We start from the raw sequence: 24,043 nt of genomic DNA, 5'->3' as shown, positions 1-24,043 counted from the left end.
CTCTCTTCAACAAAATTAAAGATAAGGGCAAAATAGTTTCTGCCGGGTATCAAGGGGGTGGGGGGAAGAGGGAGGAGGTGGAGTGGGTGGGGGGAGAAATGACCCAAGCATTGTATGCACATATGAATAATAAAAAAATTAAAATTAAAAAAATTACAATATAGGGCCACAGTAAGAAACACAGCATGCTGCTGGCACAAAAACAGACAAATAGACCAGCAGAATAGAATAGAGGATCCAGAAATAAACCCACATAGCTCCAGCCATTTGATTCTCAACAAAAATGCCAAAACATACATTGGAAAAGAGCTGTATTTTGACTTTAAAAGCATTGCTGGGAAAACTGGGTATCCATTTGTAGAAGACTGAAGTAAGATCCCTACCTCTCATCCTGTACCAAAACCAATACAAAATGGACTAAAGACTTTAGTGTAAGACCTAAAACTTTAAAACTATGAGAGGAAAATATAAGGGAAACACTTGAAGATACAAGTTTAGGCAATAACTTTCAGAATAGAACTCCAATAGCTGAGGAAATAAGAGCAAAAATTGATAAATGGGATTATATCAGATTAAAAAGTTCTGCCCAGCAAAGAAAATAATTGCCAGAATGAAGGGAGATCCTACAGAATGGGAAAGAATTTATTGCCAGCTACTCAACTAAGAGGGATTAATATTCAAAATATATAAAGAACTCAAAAAACTAAACACTAAATGAAGAATAATCCAATCAATACACAGGAAAATGAACACTTCTCTATTTTTGAAAAGATATACTAATGTTTATTGTTCTATTATCTAAACTTTTATAAAGATTTGAACATTCTCATATTAAAAAGATGAAGAAGTCCTCCTGCCTGATGAAGGGAGAGGAAACAGTCAGTAAGATTTAGAGATTAGATTATGTATAAAACCTATCTATAGTTATATAGAAAATAAGTGTCCAGATATAGATGAAAATAAGTAGAATATTCTTGTTTACATTTTAAACAATGAGAATATTGCATGTCTTCATTGAATTATAGAAGTTCTAAGAAGAAAATGTCAAATATATTTTGGGTTGTAGCCATTATTGAGCTCTGGGTGCCTACTGGATATTTTCTGTTTTTTTTGTTGTACTGGATAGAGGTACATTGTGGAATTTACAAATGCTCTTACATCACACTTGAATTCACCCTCCATCATTCCCCTTTATCCTCCCTCCCCCTCCCCCAATTCCTGGAATAGTTTCAACAGGTCTCATTTTTCTATTTACTTACATGTATACACAGTATTTGAACTATATTCACCCTCCCATGCCTTTTCCCCACCTCCCACCTCCCACTGGTACCAACCCCCCAGGCAGGACCTGTTCCACCCTTCTGTTCTCTGATATAAATAAACACTTGAAAAAGAAGAAATACAAATGGCCAGTAAATACATGAAAAAAAATTCAACCTCTTTATCCATCAGGGAAGTGCAAATCAAAACTACATTGAGACTCCATCTCACCCATCAGAATGGCCACTATCAAAAAAAAAAAAAAACCAACAAATGTTGGCAAGGATGCAGAGCGGGGGAGGGGACTCTGATACCCTGTTGGTGAGAACATACATTAGTGCAGCCACTATGAAATCCATACAGAGTTTCCTCAAAAAGCTAAAAACTAGAACTACCATATGATCCAGCTCTACCACTCCTGGCATGGTACCCAAAGGAATGAAAGGCATATAATAAAGATTCATACACACCACTGTTTATTCACAATAGCCAAGTCATGGAATCAACATAAGTGCCCCTCAAGAGATGAGCTGATAAAGAAAATGTGGCATGTATCTCTTATTTAAAATGTATGGGCTTAACACAAATACAAGCAATATTATGCAAAATAGGTCACACTTAAGGGAAGGTCACTAACAAGACAAGGAAGATAAAAGAAAGAAGAAAGTGAATGTGGTTGATGTACATTCTATACAAGAATGAATACAGAATTTTTAAACCTGTTGAAATCACTGTAAGAAGGGGACAAGGGTAGAAAGGAGAAAAATAGAGGGGATGAATTCATATATACATGGAAATGTCACAATGAAACACCCTGTATATCTATCTTAAATAAACAAAAATATCTTTTTCTCAAAAACAGAGAATAGGAAGGTATAACAGGTCCTGTCTGGAGGGTTGGTACCAGTGGCAGGGTGGAGGATGTAAGGAAAGGATGCAGGAGGGTGAATGTAGTAGAAATACTATGTACTCATATATATATATAAATGGAAAAATGACCCAGGAGTTGGGGTAGGGAATAAAAGAGAATGATGGAGGGGGTGTATTCAACTATGATATATTGTAAGAATTTTTGTAAATGTCACAATGTACCCCCAGTACAGCAATAATATGACTTTTAAAAAATGCAAAATAACATACTTTGGTTTAAAGCAAAATAAACTCTACTTACTTAGTGCTTATAAACATTCTTTAGATTATTTTTTAAAAGAAGAAAAGAAAAGAAGGCATGTATATATGCCATACATAAATATGTCTATTGTATATAATATATATTACAATGAAGTATTATTCAGCCATTAAGAAGGAAATCATATTGTTTGCAGAAAAATGGATGGCCCTAAAGACCATTATGTTAAACTAAATAAACTAGACTCAGAAAGACAAGTATCACATGCTTTCCCTCATACATCCAATCTTTAAAATAAAAAAAAAAAGTAGAAGGGAATAATAAGGGAACCAGCAGGAGGTGGGAAGAGGTGTGCAGAAGGAGGGTTAAATAGGACCAAAGTACCTTATATACAAATGTGAAAATGCCAAAATTAAACCCACAATTTTGTACAATTAATATGTAGTGATAAAAATTTCATGTGTAAAGAAAAAGCAACAGAAGAAAAATAAAGGAATATTTTTAATGAGGATAGGAAAGAAAGCTTTTCTTAACATGAAACTAAATTCAAACATCATGATGAAAAACACTGACATGTTTAATGAAGTAAAAAACAAAAATGTCTGCAAAATTAAGGACATCTGAAGGAAAAAGGAAGAGGATCCAAGATGGCAACTAGGGTGCAGAAGCAGATAGCATGAGCTCCATAAATCAAAAGTTTTGTTGAGATGCTGGAGCCACACTTGGCAGAAAAAAACACCAAGAAGAATCAAAACTCTGACACCCTGAACCCTCAACTATTCAAAGCTTCTCCACACACATTACATTGAGAAAACAGGAGGGCTCCCACACTGCCAGATGCAGGTTCCAAACCTGCTGGCTCACCTGCAGAACAACAGGTGAGCAAATAAGCAACACACAGTATTCCCACAGCTACCCCTGGGATAAATCAGCATAGCCATCTGGACAGACTGACCCCTGCCCCGCAAAAAAAAAAAAAAAAAAAAACTGAATAATAAACAAGGAACTGAAAAGGAACATGCAGCAGAGGGGCTAGGGTGCTCTGGGCACACTGGAGGCGGGGAGGAGCAAGGAGCTGATCTCCAGTAAACAAAGACTGGAAAGGCAGAAGGGCTGACAGTGGGCAGGTGATAAGCCCCTGCCTGAAATAGGGCAGATAGCAGTCCACAAAGCTCATTTCCTGAGCCAATGAGCAACATGCAAAGTTGAAAAACAGTCAGCAAGCCAGCATAACATGCTGTAGGCAGAAAGCTGGCTGGCGGATCTCTTACCTTGCCCCAGAGAAAGGGTGAGAGGCAAAGAAGCAAGCCCCCAATAAACCAACACACAGAAAACCCAAATCCAAAGCAGGATGGCTAGTAGGCCACAGAGCTGATCTCTGGAACCTGAGGCCAATACACACCTCACTGAGGGAGGAGCTGACAAAGCAGCTGCTGCTGAAAGACAGGAAAAAAAACTGATGAGTCTCTCCAACCACCTGGCAAGAATAAGACAGAGCTTCTATTTAAATACCATCACCAGGACTGGATGCTGAAAGAATAAAACCAGAACTAATAAGACTGAAATTCTATTGTTACTGAACATGGAATTTTTTTTTTAAATCTGTTTGTTTGTCCACTCCTCTCCCTGTTGATTTTTTTGGTTCTCTCTTTTTTTTTTTTCTTGTTTTGTTACTTTTGCTATTGTAAGTTAGGTAATACTAAATTACACACAGACCAGGGACAGAAACAGCAATAAGTGGAGTGATGGGAAGATGAAAAAGATATGGAAACCATTCTCTCCCCAAAAATAAATTAATACAGGATTCAGAGGGAAATGAAGAAAATGGATACCCAGTTCCAGACTCCAACAAAATAAACTATTACAAGGAACCCAACAAAACCCACTAGAACACTCTGAAAGAAGAAATCCTGCAAGTAATCACTGAGAATTTCATGGAGATGTTACTAGACATGGTGAACCAAAATGTGCAGGAGGCACTCAAGAAATTCCAAGACAACAAAAATAAAGAATATGAGAAGACACAAAAACAAATAAATGAACTCATAGGAACCCTAAATAAACAAGAAAGTGAAAGAGGAACAATATAAATATAGAGATAAATGAATTAAAGGCAAAAATTGACAATATTAGAGAGGAAGTGACCATGATATGGAAAAGCTCAGAAAAAAGAATGAAACAGAAATACAAAACACAATGGAAGGCCATACCAGCACACTAGAACAAGCAGAAGACAGAATCTCAGAACTTGAAGATGAAATGGAAATTAATGGAAAAACTGAAGAACTATTAGTCAGACAACTCAAGACCTGTGAAAAGAATATGCAAGAACTCATTGACTCCATCAAAAGACCAAGCCTGAGAATCATGGGCATTGAAGAAGGAGAAGAGGTGCAAGCTAAACAAATTCATAATATATTCAACAAAATAATAACAGAAAATTTTCCAAATCTAGAGAAAACTATGCCCATTCAGGTAAAGGAAGCCTCCAGAACACCAAATAGACTTGACCAAAATAGAACTACCCCATGACATATTATCACTAAAAACAAGCACAGAGAATAGAGAAAGAATATTGAAGGCTGTAAGAGAGAAAAAACAAAGAACATACAAAGGTAAATCCATCAAAATCACAGCAGATTTCTCAACGGAAACCTTAAAAGCAAGAAGAGCATAGGTATTCCGGACACTGAATGAAAATAACATCAACCCTAGGTTACTCTATCCACAAAACTATTATTCAAAATAGATGGAGCAATAAAAGTCTTCCACGATAAGCAGGCTGCCACCACTATAAAAGATTCTTCAAGGAATTTTGCACACAGAAAATGAAAGCAAACAAAACCATGAGAGGACAGGCAGTACCAAACCACAGGAGAAGAAAAGGCAAGTAGAGAGAAACATTGATTCAGCTGCACACAATTAAATCCTTAAACAACAAAAACAACTAAATGACAGGAATCACCACATACTCATCAATGCTAATGCTGAATGTTAATGGACTTAATTCCCCCATCAAAAGACACCATTTGGCAAACTGGATTAAAAAAGAGGATCCAACAATCTGTTGCTTACGGGAGACCCATCTCATCAACAGAAACAAGCACTGGCTTAGGATGAAAGGCTGGAAGAAGATTTACCAAGCCAATGGCTCCCCCAAAAAAGGCAGGAGTACCAATACCTATCTCAGAAAAAGTAGACTTCAAACTTACATTGATCAAATGAGATAAAGAAGGACACTCCATACTAATGAAAGGGGAAATAGACCAAAAGGAAATAATAACTATCAACCTATATGCACCCAATGTCAGTGCACCCGATTTCATCAAACATACTCTGAAGGACCTAAAAACATACATAGATTCCAACACAGTGGTAGTGGGAGACTTTAATACCTCCCTATCACCAATAGATAGGTCATCCAAACAAAAAATCAATAAAGAAATCCTAGAACTAAATCACACCATAGATCAAATGGACCTAGCTGATGTCTACAGAATATTTCATCCAACTTCTGCATAATACACATTCTTCTCAGCAGCCCATGGAACCTTCTCCAAAACTGATCATATCTTAGGACACAAAGAAGCCTCACCAAATATAAGAAAATAGAAATAATCCCATGCATTCTATCTGATCACAATGCATTAAAACTAGAAATCAACAACAAAACAACAGTAAAAAACATGCAAACAATTGGAAGCTGAACAATACATTGCTCAATGATCAATGGGTCATGGATGAAATAAAAGAGGAAAGTGAAAGTTTCCTGGAAGATAATGAAAATGAAAATATGACCTACCAGAATTTTTTTTCTCCTATGGGACACAGCAAAGGCAGTCCTAAGAGGAAAGTTTATAGCCATCAGCATATATATTAAAAGGACAGAATGATCTCAATCAATGACCTAATACTACTGCTCAAACACCTAGAAAAACAAGAACAAGCAAATCCCAAAACAAGCAGAAGGAGAGAAATAATAAAAATAAGGGCCAAAATCAATGAAACAGAAACAACAACAACAACAAAATACAAAGAATCAATGAAACAAAAAGCTGGTTCTCTGAAAAAATAAATAAGATTGACAGGCCCCAGGCAAACCTGACCAAAATGAGGAGGGAAAAAACCCAAATCAGTAAAATCAGAAATGCAAAAGGGGAGATAACAACAAACACCATGGAGATCCAGGAAATCATCAGAGACTAATTTGAAAACCTATATTGTAATAAATTTGGAAATCTTGAAGAAATGGACAGATTTCTAGATACTTATGACCATTCAAAATTGAACCAAGAGGATATTAATCACCTGAACAGATCTATAACACAAAATAAAATTGAAGCAGGAATAAAGAGTCTCCCAAAAGAGAAAAGTCCAGGACCTGATGGATTCGTTGCTGAATTCCATCAGACCTTTAAAGAAGAACTAATACCCTCCTTAAACTGTTCCATGAAATAGAAAGGGAAGGAACACTGCCTAACTCATTTTATTAAGCCAATATTAAACTCATCCCAAAACCAGACAAAGACACCTCCAAAAAGGAGAACTATAGGTCAATCTATTTAATGAGCATCAATGCAAAAATCCGTAATAAAATAATGGCAAACCGAATCCAACAACACATCAGAAAGATCATTCACCACAACCAAGTCAGCTTCATCCCAGGGATGCAGGGGTGGTTCAACAGATGTAAATCTATAAATGTTATACAGCACATTAATAGAAGTAAAGACAAAAACCACTTGATCATCTCGATAGATGCAGAAAAAGCCTTCAACTAGATCCAACACCACTTCATGATAAAAGCTCTAAGAAAACTAGGAATAGAAGGAAAGTACCTCAACATTGTAAAGGCTATATGTGACAAACCTACAGCCAACATCATACTTAATGGTGAAAAACTGAAACCATTTCCCCTAAAATCAGGAACAAAACAAGTGTGCCCATTCTCCCCACTCCTATTCAACATAGTACTGGAATTCCTAGCCAGAGCAATTAGGCAAAAAGAAGAAATAAAAGGAATACAAATGGTTAAAGAAACTGTCAAAATATCCCTATTTGCAGACAATATGATCCTATACCTTAAAGGCCCAAAAAACTCTACCCAAAAACTCCTAGACACCATAAACAGCTACAGCAAGGTGGCAGGATACAAAATCAACTTACAAAAATCACTAGCTTTTCTATACACCAATAACAAACAAACTGAGAAAGAATATATGGAAATAATTCCACTTACAATAGCCTCAAAAAAAAAAAATCAAACACCTAGGAGTAAACTTAACAAAGGATGTGAATGACCTCTATAACAAGAACTACAAAGCCCTGAAGAAAGAGATCAAGGAAGACTACAGAAGGTGGAGAGGTCTCCTGTGCTCATGGATTGGTAGAATCAACATAGTAAAAATGGCTGTACTACTAAAAGCAATCTACATGTTTAATGCAATTCCCATCAAAATCCCAATGACATTCATCACAGAGGTTGAAAAATCTACTGTTAAATTTATTTGGAAACACAAGAGACCATGAATAGCCAAGGCAATACTCAGCAAAAAGAACAATGCTGGAGGTATCACAATACCCGACTTCAAACTATATTACAAAGCAATAGCAATAAAAACAACATGGTACTGGCACAAAAACAGACATGAAGACCAGTGGAACAGAATAGCGAACCCAGATATGAATCCTCACAGCTATGCCCACCTTATTTTTGACAAAGGTGCCAAAAATATATGATGGAGAAAAGACAGCCTCTTCAACAAATGTTGCTGGGAAAAGTGGTTATCTGCCTGCAAAAAACTGAAACTAGATCCATGTTTATCACCCTATACTAGTATCAACTCAAAATTGACCATGGACCTTAATATCAGACCCAAAACTCTGAAGTTAATACACAAAAGAGCAGAGAATACCTTGGAAGCAATAGGTATAGGCAAGGATTTCCTCAGTAGAACCCTAGCAGCTCAGCAACTAAGAGAAAGGATGGACAAATGAGACTACATACAGTTTAGAAGCTCCTGCACAATGAAAGAAATGGTCTCTAAACTGAAGAGACCACACACAGAGTGGGAGAAAATATTTGCCTGCTATATATCAGACAAAGGACTGACAACCAGAATATACAGGGAACTTAAAAAACTAAACTCTCCCAAAATCAATGAACCAATAAAGAAATAGGCAAGTGAACTAAACAGAACTTTTTCAAAAGAAGAAATCCAAATGGCCAAAAAACACCATGAAAAAATGCTCACCATCTCTGGCCATAAAGGAAATGCAAATCAAAACCACACTAAGATTCCACCTCACCCCTGTTAGAATAGCTATTATCAAAAACACCAACAACAACAGGTGTTGGCGAGGATGTGGGGTAAAAGGAACCCTCCTACACTGGTGGTGGAATCCAAGCTAGTGCAACCACTCTGGAAAAAATATGGAGGCTTCTTAAAAATCTAAACGTAGATCTGCCATATGAGCCAACAATCCCACTCCTAGGGATATATGCAAAGGAATGCAACACAGGTTACTCCAGAGGCATTTGCACACCCATGTTTATTGCAGCACTATTCACAATAGCCAAGTTATGGAAACAGCCAAGATGCCCCACTACAGATGAATGGATTAAGAAAATGTGGTATTTATACACAATGGAATTTTACTCAGTCATGAAGAAGAATAAAATCTTATCATTCGCAAGTAAATAGATGGAACTGGAGAACATCATCCTGAGTGACGTTAGCCAGGCTCAGAAGACCAAAAATCGTATGTTCTCCCTCATATGCGGATTTTAGATCTAGGGCTAATATAGCAATGTGGTTGGACTTAGGTCACATGCTAAGGGGAGAGCACATACGGGAATAATGGAGATAGGTAGGAAACCCAAAACTTGAAAATGTTTGATATCACCACTGCAGAGGAGCTAAATACAGTAACCTTAAAATGACAGAGGTCAATTTGGGAAGGTGACCAGGAAGTAGTGAAGAGGTCAGGTAGAGATGAATCAATTCAGGTTGTAATACACTTGTACTTGGAAGCAATGGTAGGAATCTCTCTGTATAGCTATCCTTATCTCAACTAGCAAAAACATTTTATCTTATGTCTTCTCTTCAACAAAATTAGAGATAAGAGCAGAACAGGTTCTGCCTGGAAGCAAGGGGGAGTGAGGGAGAGAGAGAGAGGGTGGGGGACAAGGGGGAGAAATGGTCCAAACAATGTATGTGAATAAATGAATAAATGAATAAAATGTGAATAAATGAATAAAAAAATTTTAAAAATAAAAAAAGGAAAATCAAATGATAAACTTCAGAGGAAAATATTTTAAATATACATGGTAGTCAAAGAAAACAATATATTATTATCCTAAAAAAAAACTTAAACAGCAGATTTCAGAGAAATATGTGTGTATTCATTTATTAATTTTAAATATGAAATTCATAAAGAAAGCATAAATATAAATTAGATTATTTGAAGTGATTATTTTTTATTAGATGGCAAAATAGAGGATTTTATTGTTGTACTATTTGTATTTTTACAGTGACCACCTGCATAAGGAAAAAAAGTAAAGATAATATTTCCATTTTGAAAAATAAGTAAAAACCAGTCATTTACAAGGGAACTTTGATACTTTGTAAGAATCCTCCTGAATTAAAGGGTATTTAAAAATCTCCACTTAATGAAGTATTTACAAAGACTAAGAAGTCAGATAATTCAATCATTAGCACTTTGCCTTCTGAGGAGCTGACCGTTCAGAAGTAATGGTGGCAGATCCGCTGATCAGTGATGAAGCCTGAAAGCACTAGTCACTCTCTCTCTCCTTCCCTCGGATCCCACTTCACTCTACTCTTTCTGCTCCACCCTGAAGATTTTGTCCAACCATGGAGGGCAAGGTGTGACATTTCATATTTCCTGCTGTGGTTTTTGTTCTATTACTCCCTTTTGAACAAAAACAGAGAATGAAGAAAATGGAAGAGGAGGAAGAGGGAACAGATGGAAGAAGAAGAGGAAAAGAAGAAAAAAATTCTCAGCTTTAAAAAATTAGATTTTGGAGACTCCGTAAAGAGAAAGTACATGGAAACAAAGAATTGAGTCAGTAGAAGCCAGAGTTTGTGGCATAAAGTGGGAAGAAGAGTGCCTAGGTTCTCCAAGGGTCCCTACCACACTTACTGAAATTTCTCCATGCTGGAGAAGGGCAGAGTCAGAAGGAAATATCACAATTAGGTACAAAGTCTTCTGTGGGAGGGGTGTAGTGATGTCTGGGAGTCTTCTGACTCCCAGTAAACAGGACCCAAGAACTGTTTTCCCATAAGGTAAGGTCCAAGAACTGCTCTCCACATGACAGCATTGCAACAGCACGACAGGAGAGGGACACATGGTATGAGACTCCCAGTCTCAGAATGACCCGAGAGAGCAGGGGAAAGTTTTCCTTACCCCAAGAGGCCCACAAAAGTGGCTGAGAAGCCCTCTAAAGGCATCTTGAGGTTCCAAGTGGAGGGTGTGAACCGATGACCAGAGACAGAAAACATTAACAGCAGATGCCACCTTACAAGGTGGTCAGAGATACAGAAAGGAGAGAAAGGGAAAATTCTGAATTAACCTTAGGAAACCTGATGTTGACTACACAAAGTCACAGATGTTGGGCAGAATACAGCATCCAGGAAGCACAACGAAGGGAAGAAAGTGGAAGGGGAAAACATGAAGCGCCAGGAGAGAGAGGATTCAAGGTTTAGAATGACCCTGTGCTGAAAGCTGAGCAGGAAGATGAGAAAGGACTCAAAAGAAAGACAGATTAGTATTCTCAATTAAGTTCTACATTGTGGCAGCCTGAATACGTGGATTGTGCAAAATGAGCCAACACAACTGCTTCACAGGATTGCTTTAATAGGATACAGTGACATCAACTATCAGATGCTTCTGGTCCTAACTTAGGCTGACAAATTCTTTGCCTTGTTGCTTTCAGCTCCACTATTGTCAAAACATAAGGGCACCACAGTGTGGCCAAGTTTATTCAGCTTATTTTTACTCTAAGCAAGAATCTACCAATGCATCACCTCGAAATTAACATTTTTCATTTTCCCACATGTAAGTAATATGACCTGACCTGTTTTTTTGTTTGGTTTTGGTTTTTGGCTTTTGGGTTTTTTGGTGGCACTGGGGTTTGAATTCAGGGCATCACATTTGCTAGACAGGGCACTCTTACCACTTGAGCCACTTCATCATCATCAATCCTTTCTTTGTGATGGGTTTTTTCAAGATAGGGTCTCCCCGGGCTGGCTTTGAACAGCCATCTTCCTGACCTTTGTCTCCTGAGTAGTTAGGATTACAGGTGTGAGCCTCCGGCACCCAGTAACCAATGGTTTTAATTCAGTCATTACATTACATTAGCGTAACCTAGACAGTATCACTAAGCTGATGAGACACACAAATTCAACATTTCATTATCTAGGAGGATACATGACTCAACAAGGCATCTTTCTCAGAAGCTACAATCCAGATCATTTTGCTGCTTCCTTGTCAAATCCAATACTGTCTTTCATTTAAGGTTATTCAGTTATTCCACCAGGAGCAAGAAAATAATTCTCGTTAATGTACTTACCACCATTGCTATAGCATAATTACTATATTTTGTATAATTACTTCATTTAAGCTTGGCAGCTGTCCCCGTTTCATAGGCTAGGAGACTGAGTCTCAGAAAGGGTAAGCCACAGGAAAGTCATGGAGTAAATGGCAATGGCTCTATTTGAATCCAAGTTTATCTGACTTCAAAGGCCGTACTCTTTCCACCTATCACACTGCCTTGCCAATGAAGATAAGGATAAGCTATATTAAACTCATGCTTTAAAAAATTCTTGTCGAGGCACCCAAGGTATGAAATAGCAAAGAACACGCTACCATTCTTATATCCTACCACTCTCTCATACACATTTTCTCTGCCATCCTGACTTACACCAATTCCCCAAACCCACCTGCCTTCTTCGAAGCCTTCACAGAAGCCATTCCCTCTCCTGGAAATCCTTTCTTTCGTCCCTACTCAGAGAAAAGCAACTCATTAAGTGGAGCCATGACTCCTATTCTCCCAAGACTGCCCGGCCTCCACCCAACTCCGGGACATTTTGTCAAGCTTCCCATCACAACAACACATAACCTGTGCCCCATAGGTGTGAATGGCATTTGCCCACATCAGTACTAGGATATGAACTCCTCAAAGTCAGGGTCAGGGGCCTCCTTCTTTGCACCCCCGGGAATCTAAGGCACTTAGATTAGTGCTTAACAGAAGTTCAACCAGTTTGTTGAGCGAATGAACTTTTTAAAACCAAGGTCTACATTTCACATGTTCTAGATGGTGGATGAATCATGAGCAGGTAATTTCTGTGAAGTAAATGGCTCTTAAGTGATTTTAAGAAAGACCAAGAATGAGAGAGGCATCACCCACCCAGCCCACATTTTTCCAAAGACTTCAACGGGATCCCATCTCAGGTTCAGCATAACCCACGGATGGTCCCGCCTCCTTCCCTGCCAATCAATCGCTCCTCGCGCCTGCGCAGCACCACTCCCTCCCACAGCGCTGTCCCGACGCTGTGGCTGTAGCGGGCGGTTAAGACCAGCAGGATCCTTTCCTTTGTCGGCCAGGTGGCTATGACGATCACGTACAGCTGCATTGCTAACGGCCGAGTAGTCTTAGCGGAGCTGGCCTTGACCGGCGGCTCCTATCAGGTACCTGCGGGCTCACATCTCCACCTCCGAGGGTTCCCTCCTCGAGGATGGCGCCCGCCAGGCCCTCACCTCAGGTCACAGCCGTGCCGGTCGCGAGCTGGCCGGGAACTGACTGGAGCGCTCACCCCACCATTCGCCGCTCCCCCCACCACGCACCAACGTGAGAAGCCCCGCCCCCGCGAAATGATGTGTATCCAGGCGGGAGTCACACGAGTGCCCCCAGAGGTTAGGGTTGGTACTGCATGCGTCCTGTTTTGGAGATGATTTGAACAAGCTGGTTAAGCTTGGTAGACACTATTTTCTCTCCCCCGTGCAGAAATGTGTCCTGCAGTTCAAAACATATATAATGAGCATGCCATCGTTGTGAAATCCCAGAAAAAGCAGTGTGAGGGATGCAGCAGTGAAGATGGGCCTGACATTGTCCCTGGAACTCCTTAGGTCCATACTTTTGCTCTGGAATGTAAAATGTATTTCAGCGGAGTTGGGCTGTGATGGTTCCTGTAGCACTCAGGATGGGTGACTGCCTGCTGGCTACGGAGGCAGTGATTAGACCACAGATCAGGAGGGTGTTTGGCTTATAAACTTGTTATTCTTATAAAAGAATTAATCCTAGCATAGCACAGAAAAGGAAAATGAGAACCTCAGTGTGGAGAGAGCACAGGGTCACAGTATGTAAGGCTGGATATGAAGCCAGAAAAGTGGGTAGAGGATAGTGAAAGGTCTTTTTTATTTTTTTTTTAATCCTAGAGAAACTGGAGAGCGATTAAAGCGTTATAAAAAAAGGAATAGCAAGATCTGACTCACTTTCTGTAGAAGTTGGTCTGGTTACAATATGGAAGGTGGATTGGAAGCAAGGCAACCAATTAAAATGCTGTTGTTATAGTTTATAACAAGAGATCTAAGGGCCTTACTAAGGTAATAATGCTACAGATGGGAAAAGGGACAGATCCTGAAGAGACTGTAAATGTCCTCAGGCATTGACAACTGGTTGAATGTGTGGGATACTGGACATGATTATGGTTCTCAAAATTTTTTCGTAGGTGGAATTAAACAACAAAGAGAATATAGAAGGAAAAGTAAGTTTAAGGACAGGGATTCAGAGGGAAGACAAGGAGAAAACTAAAGTTTGGGACATGTTGAATTTTGTTGCCTATTAGAACTGAGCAACCCGTTCATGCACTTATTTCTCCACCTTCTTTCCAAAAGGTTTTAAGTCATAAAAATGTCCAGTAAGTGAAAAATATATTGGCCTTACATTCATAGGATGGTATTTTAAAATAGTAGAAATGTGTAAGTATTAAGAAGAGAATAGAGATGTGGGTACCATATGGGAGCAAAGAGAAGAATGTCTCATGTCCCCAAAGATGGTGAGAAAGGTGTTCATTGGACTAGACAATGGAAAGATGATAGTCAATGCACTGTGAGCAGTTTGGAAGAAATGGTAGAGGCTGAAGTCAGATTGCTTTTGGCCAAGTAGCTGGGGATGACCAAGCAGGGAGAGTGAAGTTTGTTCTTTCAAAAACTTAGAAAGAAACGAGAGAGGGTGGAAGCTAGAAGAAGCATATCCAGGAAGGGAAAGTCACATGTAAATTACTCTTATGGGGAGAAAATATACAAGAGAAGAGGGAACTATTGGTGGAGCAAGGTCTGAAGGGGCACAGAGGAGGAATCCAAGGCGAGACAGATGTGAGCCTTTGATCTGAGAAACACCCTCTTTCCCTTGAGGAAGGGAGGAAGTGCGGGTATAAAGTTACGTGATTTAGTCTCCTTCTGAGGCTCTCTTCTTGGACAGTCCCTTACATGCTGTGCTCCTGGTGGTCCTAGCTAGTTCTTATTTAACTTAACACAGTCATTCATACCCATGACACCTTCCCCTGTGATAACTGCCAAGTCTACATTCAGAATTACTTTCTCCAGAGTTAGATTAATGAATGGAAGAAGTTCAAACATATCATGTCCAGAACTAAATTATCTTTCTTACCAAATATATTTCTGATCTTGTTGAGCAGCTCTACTGAGACATTCTAGTTGAAAACTGGTAATCACCCTCAGTTTTTCCTTCTTCTTCACCTTCACATCTGTTCATTCATTCATTCATTCACATCTGTTCATTCATTCATTACCCAGTTCTGTCATTTCTATCTCCTGGTTAAATCTTGAATCCATGTTTTTCTGAATGATGTGTTCATCCAGGCTCTAATGACTTCTCACCAGGCTTATTGAAATGTTTCCTACAAATCCCCAAGACTTCATCTGTGTCTTCCTCAAAACCAGCTACTACAAGGCTGCTCAAGTGATCAGTCCTAAAACCAAATACAATCATGTCACTCTACGATTACCATCATTTGATGACTTCCGATTAAATTCAGAGTAAAAGCTGATACTACTTTGCCTGACACTTCTTGAATGGCGAGGCTTTTCTATGACTACCTCCTTCCTTCTTCCACACATCCCTGTCTTCTACTGAACTTCACACTATTCTCTTGTCCCAAAAGGTCTCCCTTTGTATCTCATATCTCCTCTGCCTGGAAACCACTTTTTTTCCACTTTTGACCTCCTCTGTGCTTTGAGACTATTCTCAGTTTCTCCTTGAAGCCTCCTCTGTGCCCAGACTAATTGACAGCCCTCTACCAAACTACTTGCCAGACTGAACTTGAATTTTCTTTTACTTAACGTCTCTGCCATCAAATATCAGAACAGGGACTACCTTCATCTCTGTCTTCCCAACATACAATGCCTAATACATAGTGGATTCTCAACAAACCTTTATTAAGCAGAAAGAGAGGAAGTTGAAAGATTTCAGAAGCCAAGCACACAGGAAAGTGAGAACACAGAAGCGGGTGGAGCAGTCTGCAGTTGGAGGAGAGGATTCATGGTGTAGAATATGATGCAGAGAGCTGAACTGGGAGAGAAAAAAGGATGACAAACAACTTTAAGGAACAGTTCAGGTTGGAAGGTACCAAAAGGGTACCATGACTTCTCTCAATGCCAAGGCTTGTCACAAAAATTTTATATGTATTTGAAGAACATGAGTGCCAAAGCTAAAGGATGAGACCAGCCAACTGCTTTTTTACAGGGTCCTGGAGTTGGACTGGACCCTAGAGATCATCTTCCCACTCTCCTCATTCTTCCCATGAGGAAACTGCATCTGCAGCACATGAATTCCAGAAACATCTAGAGCCCACTTTGTCGTGTACCCTACTGCCTTGTGTTGCCAGTTGTTTTGCTCCAAGTTTTGCTATAGCATTGTTTATATTCTCTGAAAGAGACACTTGGGAGAACCTTATAGAAAGTTTATGTATCCCTTCAATTTTTCAAGTTTTGTAGGAAATCCTTTCCTAGAAAACACCTCCTTGACTTCTCAGGCAGTATCAATTACTTTCTCCCAATAATAAGCTTTATACCTCCATAAAAGTCGCTATTTTAAGTGTATTTTGTGAAAATGGGAAGGTTAATTAGGAGTGTGACTATTCGAGGTTTCGTATGTAATTTTCAGATTCCTTTCATGCTTCTAAAGTAAATTAATGGAATTCCATATAATTGACTATATTTAAGGTATTGTTGATAATTACAGTGTCTGTTAAATTTCCCCCCAAAGAATAATCCTTATAAGGAACAGGTATAAAAATTCTTAGCAGCCAGGTGCTGGTGGCTCACACCTGTAATCCTAGCTACTCAGGAGGCAGAGATCAGGAGGATCACAGTTCAAAGCCTGGGCAAATAGTTCACAAGACCCTATCTCGAAAAAAGAATCACAAAAAAAGAGCTGGGTGGAGTGTTAAGGTGTAGGTCCTGAGTTCAAGCCCCAGTACACACACACACACACACACACACACACACACACACACACAAAGAGTTCTTAACAATTAATTGTTTAAAAAGAAAACAGATAAGTGAGCAATAGTGAATAAGATCACTTCTATTTTTAAAAAGATAAACTATTCCTAAGGGTTTTCAGATAATAAGAGCTGATTCTTTCATTCATTAACTTTTTCTATTGTTTGGGGGTTATTTTGTTTTGAGACAGGGTCTCACCATGTAGTCCTGGCTGGCTTTGAACTCACTTGTAGCCCAGGTTGGCCTTGGAGTCACAGTCCTCCTGCCTCAGCCTCCCAAATACTAGGTTGACAGGTATGCACTAGTACTCTTGACTTTAGCATTTTGTTTATAGCTCCAGTGATTAGTGATCACTGCAAAGAGTTTTGATCAGCTAGTACTTCCCAGTCTGGAAGTTTATATAAGATTTGACTGTAAAATTAAGACTATCCAAAAGCCAGGTATGGTGGTACACACTTATAATCCCAGAACCTGTGAGGCTGAGGCAGGAAGACTGCAAGTTTCAAGGCACAGCCTGGGCTATATAGCAAGACCCTGTCTCAAGGGAAAAAAATTCATCCAATGCAACCTGCATTTGTGCATTTATATGTGTGTACATGTAGTGTGTATTTATATGATTTTAATGTTTCCCTCCAAATTCATGTGAATATTTTATGACTTTGTGCCTCTTGTCATATGTGATGAATTTCATCCATTAGTTCTTCTGGAGGAAAGTTCTTCCTTAATAAACTAATTAGAACATTAGTAAATTTAGGATGAGAATAATAAAGGCACTATAATCTTATATAAAATAAATGCTATTTATTTTTAGGAAGCAGTGGCAAAAGTGCTTAGACTGGTGCTTCTTAGAGCTGAACCAATGACCATAATTCAAATGGGAAGGTAAGGTATGTTCTAATACAAGTCTACTTTTTAATAATTACCAGCTAATATTTCCAGTGATGACATGAAGAGAAAGATAGCAGTTGTGTGTACTCTTGGTTGAACCTACAGAAAGGAGAGCTTGTGTATGTAAATTGTATGAGGCCCATCACTCAAGGTGAATGGTTACATCTGCAAAGGGGAAAGAGAAGAATGAGGCAGAGGAAGGGTGTGCACAGGTTATCGAACATATCTGTAACATCTTAACTGGGTGGTGGATCTTAAAGTGTTCTGCCATTCTCCATTTTTGGGGGAAAAAAAAGGAAATTTCTACTTTCAAGTATCTGTAAAAGCACCAAGATAGTAGCCATCACTGTTAAGCTTTCCATGTGATATTACATGGTATGTTCTGAAGCAATCTTGAAAACACTTACAAGTAAAAGAAGAGGTGGAGGAAGAGAGATCTTCTGTTATTTTTAATACCATCTTTTTTTTTTTTTTGGTGTTATTGGAGTTTGACCTTGGGTGCTCTTCCAGTTGGGCCGCTCCGCCAGTCCTTTTTTGCACTGGGTATTTTCGAGATAGGTCTCACAAACTATTTGCCAGGCTGGCTTCAAACTGAGATCCTTCTGATCTCCGCCTCCTGAATAGCTAGTATTACAGCCATGAGCCATCAGCACCCAGCTCCATCAATTTTTTTTTAAGAATAGAGATTTTTTTTTTAACTTTTTTGCCCTAAAACAAAAAAATTACAGAAACTACATCAAACTTGTGTGTGGTGGCATGTGCCTGTGTTCCCTGCTACTCAGGAGGCTAAGGCAGAAAGATTGCTTGAGACCAGACGTTGCAGACTAGCCTGGGCAACTTAGCAAAACTACATCTCAAAATAAACAAAAACCAAATCCACATCAAATGAAGACTCCTTCCCACAGCAACTACCACCTAGGACAAAAACTCAGAACCCTGCCAGCACCCCCGAACCCCCATCACGTGCACTGCCCCAGTCACTGCCTTCTCCTCACGGAATCATCCGCCATCTTTACCTCGATAGCAGTCACTTTTCTGTTCTTCACTGCCTCAGTACCCACAAATGCCTCCTCAGATGATGCCCAATCCCACCCGTTTTTAATTTTGATGTCTTTTAAGTCTCTTTAAACCTGCATGTTCACCTTCCATTCCTTTCCTTTCTTTACATTTTATCACTTAAGAACTGTAAAGTTACCCACAGTCTAGGTTTGCTGATTGCATATTCAAAATGTAGTTCACCATGTGCCAAGCAACTGGTTCCAGCGGCTTCGAAAAGACTTTTAAGTGTTTTTCCATTGGATGATACTTAGCATCTCACTGTCTCTCCTTTCGAGATGTTAGCATCACAAATGGCCCTACCACCGTTAATTTACTGGGGAGAGCAAAATGGTGATAATCTAGTTTTGTTTTCACTGAAATAATTAGCTAAAATGATTTCAAAGCCAGATATTTCCCCACTTCTTATTTGCTTACCTATATTGTATGTTCAAATTTGAGTCTTTCTTGAAGGCCTTTTCCCAGAAGTGCACACTCATTATTCTAACTGCCTGTGCCACATCTCTGCTTGGGTGTCTAGTAAGTATCTCACACTTATGTTCAAAGCAAAGCCTCCCCCATCTTCCACATGTTACCTTTCCAGTTCCTCAGGTCTGCACATTTGGCATCCTTGACATTTGTCTCCATTTTTTTTTCTCCATTACTGTGTTTGTGGGCCTAGTGCTTGCTAGGGGGTCACTCTACCAATTAAACCATGCCTCCAGCCCTTTTTGATTAAGTATATTTCAAATAGGGTCTCACTTTTATGCCTGATTCTTTCTGTTTATGCCTCCTGCATAGCTGGGCTGACAGGTTCACATGCCATCATACCCAGCTTACTGGTTGAGATGGGGTTTTACTAACTTTTGCCCTGGATGATTTCCAGCTGTGATCCTCTGATCTCTGCCTCCTGAGTAGCTTGGCTCACAGGCACTTATCACTACGCCCAGCTTATTGATTGAGATGGGGTCTCACTAATTTTTTGCCTGGGCTGATCTCAAACTGTGATCCTCTCTGTCTCCACCTCCCAAGAAGCTGAGATTACAGGCATTCATCAACACGCCTGGCTGACTTTTGTCTCTTTTACATCAAAATTCAATCCATTAACAAATCCCCTTGTCTTTCCCTTCTAAATAGTAACCAACACACCATCACCCCTTACCTGAGTCACACAACACAAAGTCATTTTTCTCACTTTGTGTTTTGATAAAATTTTAATGATTATACTTTTTTAGTTTGATTGAATAATATTTTATAATTATGCGAACATTAGATGGTCCCAAAGTCAAATATATAAAACAAAGTTCCTTCAAAAAGTCTAATTTTAACTCCTTTTCTCCCCACACTACTATCTCATTCTATATGGGTAACCATTTTGAACAAGCTTTTTATGTATAACTTCTGTTTCTTTTTCCCTATAAGACACACTCTCTATAAGAGTACATTATGGAATACATGTACATATCCATGCTTTTCTTATGAGTGTGCAGATATTTCTATTATTTGTTGATTTATATTCCTTCAGGTATATGCCCAAGAGTGGTATAGTAGGATTATATGATAATTCCATTTTTAATTTCTTAAGGAACCTCCATACTGATTACTGTATGGCTGCACTAATTTACATTCTCACCATCAGTATGTAAGGGTTCCATTTTTCCTGCATCCTCTCCAGCATTTGTTGTTGTTGTTTGTTCTCTTAATGATAGCCATTCTGACTGGGATGAGATGGAATCTGAGCGTAATTTTTATTTGCATATCCTTATGGCTAAAAATGGGAAACACTTCCTCATAGGTTTATTGGCTGCTTATACTTCTATTTTTGAAAACTGTTCCGTTCATTTGCCCATTTATTAGATAGTTTGTTCTTTTGATGTTTCATTTTGGAGCTCTTTGTATATTCAGGATATTAATTTCTTGTCACATAAATAGCTGGCAAAGATTTTCTCCCATTTTGTAGACTGTTTCTTTACTCTGATAATTGTTTCTTTTGCTATGCAGAGGCTTGTAAGTCGGATGCAGTCCTATTTGTCAATTTTTGCTCTTATTTCCTGAGCTTCTGAAGTCCTATTCAGAAAGTTTTTACCTGTGCCTTCATCCTGAAGTGTTTTCCTGCATTAGTTTCAAAGTTTCAGGTCTTACACTTAAGTCATCCACTTTGTATGGGTTTTTTTTTGTACAGGATGAGAAGTAGGGATCTAGTTTCACTCTTCTACATGTGGAGATCCACTTGTGGAAGAATCTGTCTTTCCTCCAACATGTTTTTGGTACCTTTGTCAAGAACCAGATAGATGTAGCTGCATGATCTCATATCTGGTCCTCTATTCTAGTTCACTGGCCCACATGTCTGTTTTTGTGCCAGTATCATGCTGGATTTATTTATTTAACTGTGGCTCTGTAGTATAATTAGAAGTCCAGTATTATGATACCTCCAGCATTACTCTTTTTGCTCATGATTACATTGGCTATTTAGGGTCTTTAATGATTCTATGAATCTTAGGGTTTTTTTTTTCTATTTCTGTGAAGAATGTAATTGATTTTGATGGGGATTGTACTGAATCCCCATCAGTACATTTTATTTAACACTTTTATAATCACTTTATTTAACATGGCCATTTTCACATCAGTTCTGACAATCCATGAATATGGGAGCTCTTTCCATATTCTAGTGGCTTCATCAATTTATTTCTTCAGTGTTTTATAGTTTTCACTGTAGAGGTCTTTGGTCTCCTTAGTGAAGTTTATTCCGAGGTATTTTTTGAGGCTATGATGAATGGAATTTTTTTTTCCTGACTTCTTTCTCAACACAAGCATTACTGCTATATAGAAAAGTTACTGATACTTTGTTTGTTGATTTTATGCCCTGCTGCTTTGCTGCAAGAATTTATCAAATCTAAGAGGTTTTTGATGGTCTTTAGATAATCTTATCATTTGTAAGTAGGGATATTTTCCTTTCTTCTTTCCTATTTGTATCCCTTTGATTTCTTTTCCTTGCCTTATTGTTTTGGCTAATAATTTGAGTACTAGATTGATTAAGAGTGAAAAGAGTGGACACCTTTGTCTTATTCCTAATTTTAGAGAACATGATTTAAAGTTTTCCTTATTTAGTACAATGTTGGCTATAGATTATGTTGAGATATTTCTCTTCTATTCCTAGTTTCTTCAGGGCTTTATCATGAAGGAATGTTGAATTTTGTCAAAGGCTTTATCTCCAGCTATTGAGATGTTCATGTGGTTTTTGTTCATCATTTTACTTGTGTACTGTATTATGTTTATTGATTACTTTTTTTTTTTTGCAGTACTGGGTTTTGAACTCAGGATCTCATACTTGCTAGGCAGGTGCTCTGTCACATGAATCAATCTGCCAGCCCTTGATTTATGTATGTTAAATCATCCTTGCATTCCTTGAATGAAACCAATTTGATCATGATGTGTGATCTTTTTAATGTGTTGTTGACTTTGGTTTGTGAGTATTTTGTTGAGAATTTTCACATCTAAGTTCATCAAACAATTTGGTTTAAGGCAGACACCAGTGACTCATGCCTATAATCCTAGCTACTCAGGAAGCTGAGATTGGTAGGATTGCAGTTCAAGACCAGCCAGGGCAAATAGTTTGCAAGATCCCATCTCCAAAACAACCAGAGCAAAATAGACTGGAGGTATAGTTCAAGCAGTAGACCACCTTGTTTGCTAGTGTGAAGCCCTGAGTTCAAACTCCAGTCCCACCAAAAAAAAAAAAAAGAATTTGGTTTATAATTTTCTTGTTTGGTTGTATCCTTTTCTGGTTTTGGTATCAGGGTAATACTAGTGTTATAGAGTGAGTTTTAAAGTTCCTTCCTTTTTTATCTTATTGATGTTAATTCTTCCTTAAATTCTGGTAGAATTCAGGAGTAAATCCATCAATACTGGGATCTTCTTTATTGGGAAGTTTTTTATTACTGTTTTAATCTCATTGCTTATTATTTATCTGTTTAAGTTGTTAATATCCTCTTAGTTCAACTTAGGTAGGTAATATGTGTTTAGAATTTTATCCATTTCTTCTATATCTTCTAACTACTAGAATAGAGTTTTCAAAATATTCCTGGAAAATCCTCTGATTTATGTTGGTATCTATTGTAATAACTCCCTTTTCATCTGTAATTTTATTAGTTTAGGTCTTCTCTTTTCTGTTTCTTTGTATTGTTCTTCTAGTCTCCATTTCATTAATTTCCACCCTGATCTTTATTGTATCTTTATTTTTCCTTCTACTAATTTTTGGTTCACTCTTACTTTTTAATGTAGGCATACATAGCTATAAACTTCCCTCTTAGAACTGCCTTTCTGTATCCCAGAGATTCTGGTACATTATATTTTCATTTTCATTTGATTCTAGAAATTTTTTAATTTCCTCCTGATTTCTTCAATGATCCACTGGTTCTTCAAAAATATACTGTTCAAATTTCCATGTGTTTTTTGTTTGTTTGTTTGTTTCTAGAATCTTTTTTTATTCATATGTGCATACAATGTTTGGGTTATTTCTCCCCCCTTTCCATGTCTTTTTATAGAAACCATAGTTTCTATAGTTTCTCTTGCTACTGATGTCTAATTTTACTCCAATATGATCTGATAAGATACAAGAAACTATTTCAATTCTCTTTTTGTTAAAGGTTTGTCTTATGACCTAAAATGTGACCTACATTGGAGAAAGTTTCATGGGCTGCTGAGTAGAATGTTTATTCTGAGCTGTTGAATGAAATATTCTGTAGATATCTGTTAAGTCCATTTGCTGTATGGTGGGTGCATTTAACTCTGAAGTCTCTTTATTGATGTTTTGTCTGGGTGATTATCTGTTGATAAGAATGAAGTATTAAAATTACCTACTAGTATTGTATCTGTCCCTTTATGTCCAATAGTCTCATGCCCAATAGTTTTATGAAATTGGGTGCATTGGTACATATAAATTTGTAATCATTACTTCTTCTTGATGGATTGTTCCCACTATTCACATAAAGTAACCTTTTTTATTTCCTCTGATTAATTTTATCTTGAAGTATACTTTGTCTGATATGACTATAGCTGCTCCTGCTTGCTTTTGGCTTCCAATTGCTTGCTATGTCATTTTCTTTCTCCTTTCACTTTCAATTTGTGTGTGTGTGTGTGTGTTTGCCAGAAAGATGCATCTCTTGCAGACAACAAATAGTTTGC

The 24,043-nt window shown here is 38.2% G+C and overlaps 1 protein-coding gene across 1 annotated transcript in view; it reads left to right on the top strand.

Annotated features, from left to right (window-relative positions):
* The first annotated feature begins 13,021 nt into the window (after positions 1-13,021).
* LOC141410755 (uncharacterized) overlaps positions 13,022-24,043 on the top strand; it is a 43,064-nt gene continuing 32,042 nt past the window's right edge. Inside the window, exons 1-2 of the mRNA XM_074041075.1 lie at positions 13,022-13,099; positions 17,748-17,818. Of these exons, the coding sequence (XP_073897176.1) occupies positions 13,022-13,099; positions 17,748-17,818 (149 nt within the window). The remainder of the gene's footprint in view (positions 13,100-17,747; positions 17,819-24,043) is intronic.

Source organism: Castor canadensis, chromosome 9, assembly GCF_047511655.1.
Source record: "Castor canadensis chromosome 9, mCasCan1.hap1v2, whole genome shotgun sequence".
NCBI lineage: Eukaryota > Metazoa > Chordata > Mammalia > Rodentia > Castoridae > Castor > Castor canadensis.
This window is presented reverse-complemented; position numbering and strand designations above follow the sequence as displayed.